Source organism: Triticum aestivum, chromosome 5A, assembly GCF_018294505.1.
Source record: "Triticum aestivum cultivar Chinese Spring chromosome 5A, IWGSC CS RefSeq v2.1, whole genome shotgun sequence".
NCBI lineage: Eukaryota > Viridiplantae > Streptophyta > Magnoliopsida > Poales > Poaceae > Triticum > Triticum aestivum.
The window spans coordinates 598,258,880-598,266,351 of NC_057806.1; the positions used below are offsets into that span (position 1 = coordinate 598,258,880).

A 7,472-nucleotide genomic window follows, 5' to 3' on the forward strand; every position below is an offset into this window, starting at 1 on the left:
CTATGCATCGAACTATTTTTCGTTTGATCATCTTGTTTATTATTTTTCTTCATGATTTATTTACCAGTAGAAGATTGCTCAAATATTCAACACTTACCAGTGTTGTCCCTGTTTTTTTGTCTGCGATCCATATTCAGACAAAACTGGGCAGCATTAATTCTGATAGAAAAAATGACCGAACTCCTACCGGGACAAAATTGGCAGTGTTCTTGGTGACTGCAGTTAATCATGGAAGGCGTGGAGCTTCTGGACGGTCAGCCTCGCAGCGAGAGTACCCCTGCCCGTCGGCTCGCCATCGTTTCGCTGGAGGAGACGAGAGAGGCAGGACCGGTGCCTCTGCCATCTTTTTCACAAGCCTCCACATGGCCTGTCCAAGTCAATCCATGATTGATCCCGCAGCGCATGACTAACAATCACACATACACACAAACACAAAGCCCTGAGTAAGCACTCACGTTACTATTCCTACCACCACTAGCTACTCCTACTAGTCACAAGCCAGTGAGTGATACCACCGTCATCTCATCTCATGTCCTTTGCAGAAAATAATTGAGGGAGAGCAGAGAAGGAAGGCCCCAAGGGCGCCATAGGTCGGCACTGGGCAGACAGACATGCCCGCGGGCCGCGAATGGGGCTTGGAATCTTGCTCCCCAGCGTCAAGCGTCACATGGATTAGACAACATGCTTAGCAGCGGCAGTACCAGTACTACTCCCACTACAGTATGCTTTGCCTTTTGCACTGCCGCACACTGTGTTGTGCGTTGCGTTGCATGGATCTTGGTGAGATCCGGGAAGATGCATGTGTGTTCTGTGCATGCAGAGCTGAGATGAGATGGATCGGTGTCCGGTTCTTTCTTTCTATCAAATCCATCAATTTTTATCAGTCTCGCTCGCCAGCCCCAAGGTCGCCTGCCCAGCGCTGCTCCGCTGTTGCCCCGCTCCTAGGCCGTCGCGCCACGCCGCTCGCGCCTTCTTTATTGCGAGGTCAAAAGACAGGCGCATCCCATGTCCTTTTGCGCGCGCCAAGGTCCACGATCACGATGCATGCCCATTTTAATACCAAGGTCCTGCACGTTAATCTGCTCCTGAACTCGTACACTCAGTATTAAGCCACTAGCTTTTTACTAGCAGTATAGGAGTATAAGAAAACATTCATGGTGAGAAGTCAGAGCTTCACTCAGCAACTACACCCAACCTGCAGCTACCGGAAAATATTTTACGAGAGGGAGGGGAGAAAACATGTCGGAAGCGAAGGTCTTGACTCAGAAAACCATACTGGCGTCCTTTGAGAAAACAGACGATATCACAATTACCAACACCAGAAGCATGTCTGAGACTGTCTGCATTGCTTTAAAGCGGCCAGCCAAAGCACCAAAGCTAGCTAGGTAAACGTTGCCATGCATGCATGCAAACTCAGCGAGTGACCGCTACCCCTCCATTTCAAAATATAGTGTGTCCGCGTTTCCTCAGGTCAAACTTTGACCATAAATTTAACGAACGAGACCGATTGCGGCGGGAGAAAAAGTTACATTATTAAAAACTTCTTTCGAATACGAATTCACTGATATTACTTTTGCTTCCGCCGCAATCGGTCTTGATAGTTAAATTTACGGTCAAAGTTGAAACACGAGAATAGAGGAAGCATTACATTGTGGAACGAAGGGAGTACATTACGGAACAGAAGCACATCTCGCACGCAGCGGCCGGGAATCGTGCGTGGGTTCGTGCGTCCCCGTGCCAGTCAGTGCTACTACGTGCGCCTGGCCTGGAACAATCCTTTTTTTTTTTGTGGAGGAACCGGCAGGAGCACTGCCTTTTCATATAAGAGGAACAATCCTTTTACGCTGTGAAGGCTGTGACGAAGAAGCGTGAAGAGCGAAGGCCCAGAGGAGAGAGGCCAGAGGGAAGGCGACGCGGGAAGAGATCAAAAGAGAAAGGCTAAGGGAGAAAAGCCAAGCGAGAGGAAGAAGCGAAAGAAAGAAAGTGAAAGTGTCTGGAAAAGACTGTTAAAAAAAGTGGGAAAAGCTCAGAAACAAAAGCGGCAAGGCGAAACCAGATATTCCTGTATATGCTACGCACGACCGAACCTGATAAAGAAATTTCAGCAAAGGGAAAAAAAGGGGAGAAAGATTGAGATAAAGAGCAAAAGGAACGAAAGGGACGAGAACTCCGAGCTTCCAGCCATCTTTTCGCCGGAAAGATGGCCGGGTTACGGGATGAATTTAACGAGATTCGTCAGGATCCAGGGACGCTACGCCTACGTTGTGTACGTAGAGTGCGTACGTGGGCGCTCGGGCTTTGGATTCGGACGCTTTCCTTTTGGTTTGGGTCCGTCGTAGTGGAACTTGATAGATACTCCTACTACCACTACGTTGACACTTTCTTCCTCGAAGAAAGAAAAGTTACTACTACTACTACGTTGACACAGCGCGATGTGAAAAAGTGGCGGGACACACACACGGTATGGGAGGACGAACGCATTGGATTCGACGGCGGCGAAGAGGGAGGGGGCCGCCCGCCCTCTTTTCCTCTCATCTGCTTGCCGGAAAAGAAAACCCCACGAAATATTGTCCGGGAAAAACGTCGTACGTACTATCATCAGGTGCAGCCGTGCCTCGCCGTGGTACAGTACAGCACAGCCTCACCGTCCCTACCAGTACTACGACTATCACAACGTCCACTGTTCACGTCCCTGGTGAACCGTAGCAAGTAGACCCATCCACAGTCACAGTGGAAGCAACGTGCTACTGTAATTTCTACCTCAACAACACTGCACTCTTTCCATTCTCCAGCAGCGAGCTCTGGCCGTGCGGCCGAAAAGCTCCTGTAAACGTTCGGCGCTGGCCCTGGCCGGGCCAGCCGGGGAAACAAGACAAGCACAGGTCGCCTCACCAACCAACCTGGCTACGGACCCGGGGCCAGGAGGCACGTACAGGCACAGGGGCTTAAATGCAGCGCCAGATGGTAAATGCGTCGACGTCTCGGCCCATGGGGAGCCTACCGACGGACGAAAGAAGCGATGCACTGGCAGCCGCACTTTCGCGGCGTATGTTGGGCAGCGAGATGCATCAGATCGGATGCGTGCCTGTACCGAATAATTGCTCCCGACGGACGGTACCGTGGGGGTTTGGCCGTTTATGAGAAATTTCACTCGAGTTCATGAGAAGCGGTTTAGTTTCCAGATGTACGAGTTCAAGAAAAGACGATGCAGCCAACAGGATTTTTAATGACCTCTACTTGAAACGACGATTCTGCAAGCCACCTTTCCCTGAACAACATTGCTCAAGACATTTCGCTTCTCTGTGTACCGCTGCACTGGTACTGGCTATGGACCCTGAACAACTGCTGTTTCTACGCCAGCATCATCTACAGGGCACTAGATTCAGAAGCTCATCTTCCCTCCTTCGCGAGAGGCTTCACCTTGCGCCGATGGCCGAAGCTGTTGACCAGATCCTTGCGGGCGCACACCGGGAACAGGTGGACGCCGGGGAGCCTGAGGCGCCGCAGCACGTAGGGAAAGCTCAGCTGATCCCGGGACGTGAACCTCACCACCTCGTTGAACCAGAGGCACATGAAGAGGTTCGTCGAGGGGGCGTGATCCCTCACAATGGCCGAAGCTTCTGCCAGAGCTGTAAATAAAAAAGGCAAACGAATGAATGAGAACCACACTTATTATCCGGGTTCAGAGGGCCGGACCACTGGCAGCAAAGGCCTCAAGGACGACGAACATGTATGATTTGGGGCGAAACATTGTGTTTACTACTGCTTGGAGCGTGCTTCTGGTTCTTCTACGTAGCCCACATGTGGGCTAAAAATGGCGTGTCCTGTATCACTTGGATGAGGTGCAGAAAGCCGGAAAGGAGCCATAGCTTTTATGCTCAACGCATGCAACTGGCCAGCCTTTATAGCTCATGCCTTTTGCACAATCACAGCTGCGCAGGTAGTAACACCAAGCATGGTTATCTAGAGTACTACGACATGATGTATTTTTATTTCTTTCACTACGTGTCTGGCCCAGCACCCTAAGGCCCATGCCCTGCTCTGCAAATACGACATTGATGTCTGCTCTCGTTTAAGCTCATCCTGCTGACTTTTCCTATGAGGTGAATGAATGGCCAGGGCCAGCCATCTATGTTGCACACTACGCGGGGCATAACGTGAGAGCCAGCCAGCCAGGTAGTAGTGATATTGATGTGCAATCTAGAGAAACAAAACTATGCAAGGCATGATAAGAACGGTGAAAGCGAACAATGGCAAGCAAGTCAGGATTACAAGCTAACCTTTCTTCCTGTTGAATCGTTTGTCATCTGGAATGCCATCTTGTCGGTACTGATCCAACTGTATTTTAACTTCTTCTGGGGTTGCTTTGTGTTTCCTAACAATCGCGTTACCCTCGTCATACAAGCTGCTCCGAGCTCCATGTTCCGATAATGCCAAGGAAGAGTTTGAGCGCCACAGAAGGGCCTCAATGACTCCTAGTGGATCTCTCCGGAACTGGGATTTCGAATCCACCCAAATCGAGTATCTTGCCATAGGAAAAAGGCGATGGCTTATCAGCTGAAGACAATAGAACAGCAAAATGGAAGTCAGCTTCTGACGGAAAGGATTCACCCTACACAGGCATCATATGCACTGATCATAGAATGTACTCCCTCTGTAAAAACGATCTTATATTAGTTTACAGAGGGAGTATGTAATATCTGTTCTTGAAAAAATAGAATGTAATATCTGCAAGACAATCTCCTCCTAGCTCTGTTGTCCATAGAGTACAACAAGATGAATACTGGAAACACAATGTTGAGGCTTCTACTAACACTTTTTATCTCATCAAGACAATGAAGGCACAGGGTTTTCAGATGGTACCTTGGGAATTTTGCCATTCAGCCGTTGATCTGTGAAAGGAAGGTCTCTCACAAGAATGATCCTCCAAAGGCCAATCCTGAGATCTTCACCAATCTTCTTACCTTCCTCATGTTGAGCTGAGAGAGTGACTTCATCCCAGAATGCAACATAGCATACCTAGCAAAACAACAAGTATCAGCAGATAGGCAGGAAAGAAGCTCAAGACATCAACACACAATGCAAGATAAATACTAAACCTTTTTGACAGATACTTCTGTCATCCCTATAGGCTGGTGAAGGTCATCCCCTCCACCAAACGCACAAGTGGCCACAACAACTCTGCAAGATCTCATGTAATCTTTATCTACATCAGAAACTCTGAACCCTCCATTTTCACTGTAGAAGCCACAGTGAACCGCTGTAGTTTCCTTTGGCTGCAGCATTAGTAGAATTAAAAAAAGCGAGGATGGCAGCTAACACAGAATTTTCCGCAGTTTAGCATTTTGATTTTTGACAATGTTTATCATGTACTCCCTCTGTCCCATAATGTAAGACGTCTTTTGACTCTAGTGTAGTGTCAAAAAACGTCTTACATTATGGGACGGAGGGAGTAGTATCTACTATCTGCACATATGGTATTCTTATACACATACTAAACAGGAACACACATATTTCATAGAGGCAACTCCAATATCTTACATAATTTTCAAAAACTTCATGAAATATAGAGCCTGAACAAAACCTTGAAACTCTCTTCTCTTTCAGTAAGGGTCTGATATCCCGTGAATGAATTAAATCGCGAATTCGTCATATGGGATGAAATGTTATCTTCAAGATGGGGCAGACTGGACCTGTACACAACTTCCTTGACTGGCAGATTTTGTTCAGGGGGTTCATGAAGTTCCAGATTTTGAAGCATCTCAGTATCGAGCATCTTCAGGCATGCTGTCAATATAACACCGAATTCATCAGGAAGCACATGTCATAATGATTTACACTGATATTTGATCTAAGGAATAATCACACTGTTACTCTAGAAGTCGAAAAGATAGAAAAAGAAACAAAATAGCATAGTATACCAGAAGAAGTCAAAAGAATCAATATCAAAGATGGGCTAGAACCTTACATGTGCTAAACAAAAGAGAGTTAGTAGCTAACATTTCCTATTACTCAGTACATGGATAACTTTCACAAGAGTAATTTAGCACATCAGAATAAGCCACATATAACACGCTGTACAATTGCATTAAGGCTGAAGGATAAATCGGCACCTCACTTTGAGTTTGAATAACCTTAAGTCCCTAACATTCATACAAACGATTTTGGGCAACTTGCATTATTGAACGCCCATACCAGCCGCTAAAATAGATCCTCTGAGTAGCATTGAAAGTAAGCAGTAAACAGGGGAAACTACAATCAACAGATCAGATTGCATCATACAGATCAGAAAATAAATAGATCGCTCAATAATAGGGATATAAACCTACAGCACAGCTAAGCAGGTCACTGGGTCAGCTCATATACTGCGGTATCACCTCCATCACCACAATACAGACTAACTGAACAAGTCATTATAATATAGCCAGACCTACAGATCGCCAAATTAAAATAACAAATAACAGGATTAAACTAAGACGCAGTTCTATCCACGCCAATTTAGGGTTTAGCTATCAGGGGCGAGCTTACACTTCCGGGCGCGGTCGACGCGGCTGAGGTTGCCGGCGGCCTGCGTCGGAGGCGGCGGCGGGGGCGAGGAGGACGAGTAGAACGGGGAGAGGCGGTAGTACTCATAGGCGAATAGGGAGACGGCGAGGGCGGCGAGGAGGAGCGGGCCGCCCAGCCGCGCGGCGCGGCGGAGGAAGCGGCGGTGGGCCGAGACCGGGTGGCGGTTGCGCTTGCGGCGCACGCGGACGCGCACCTTCCCGGAGGCCTCGTCGTCGTCGGAGACCGAGATGGAGATGCCTTGGATCAGCGACGACGAGGACGACATGGGTGGACGGACGGAGCTGGGGACGACGAGGAGAGAGGGTTCGGCTTCCGTGGTGGGCTCGGTTAGGCCGCGCGTGCCGGAATCGTGATGGGCCTCGTTCGGCTCGGTCGGTGTGTGGTGGACTGCTCTGTTTCTCTCTGCAGTCCCTGTCCCGCTCCAGCAGAATTGCCACACCAGTCAACATCTATTTCTACTTTTTTGATTGAAATCAAAACCACAATTCAATTAAATGAGAGAAATTTCGATTTTAACATTTGAAGTTCTGCAGTCCAACCAGATACGAAGAGGCGACATATTTGTTCACATTTCAAATCTCCATCAGAAAAACAGAGTATCACTCTACAAATTGCCACGGGAACATGTACATTATGTTGATAGCTTTTCGAATGACCTCATATACGCTCCGAAAATACCAGGTCCCCACCTACACAAGCAAATTGTTGATAAAACTCCAAAATAGCTTTTTCTTTTGACTCAATCCTCTTCTTCTCTTTAGCATTCGGGAAAGACAAGAAAATTTCAGGGTAGAACATTATCTAGAATTTCTCTTAGATTCGAACCCATAGCTGATGATAGAACTAGAATAGATATCTTTTGTTTTCTACTCACGCGAGCCCATATCCTTTCTTTTTTATCAATT

At 47.7% G+C, this 7,472-nt stretch overlaps 1 protein-coding gene across 1 annotated transcript; it reads right to left on the reverse strand.

The window, feature by feature from the left end:
* Positions 1–3,156: 3,156 nt before the first annotated feature.
* On the reverse strand, positions 3,157–6,934 carry LOC123105155 (probable hexosyltransferase MUCI70). The gene is made up of 6 exons (XM_044527159.1): positions 6,529–6,934; positions 5,585–5,787; positions 5,100–5,276; positions 4,864–5,019; positions 4,281–4,557; positions 3,157–3,629 (listed from the first exon to the last, which is right to left on the reverse strand). Exons 1-6 carry the CDS (start codon positions 6,830–6,832, stop codon positions 3,391–3,393), a joined length of 1,356 nt encoding a protein of 451 aa, XP_044383094.1. The 5' UTR covers positions 6,833–6,934; the 3' UTR covers positions 3,157–3,390.
* Positions 6,935–7,472: the final 538 nt, after the last annotated feature.

Bases quoted from the DNA above. Each gene is read 5' to 3' on its own strand.
- LOC123105155 (XM_044527159.1), bottom strand. From the start codon at position 6,832: ATGTCGTCCTCGTCGTCGCTGATCCAAGGCATCTCCATCTCGGTCTCC. The intron at 5,277-5,584 runs GTTTTGTTCAGG...CTAATGCTGCAG, and splicing joins AAAGAGAAGAGAGTTTCAAG to CCAAAGGAAACTACAGCGGT. The intron at 5,020-5,099 runs GTTTAGTATTTA...TTGTTTTGCTAG, and splicing joins CAGAAGTATCTGTCAAAAAG to GTATGCTATGTTGCATTCTG.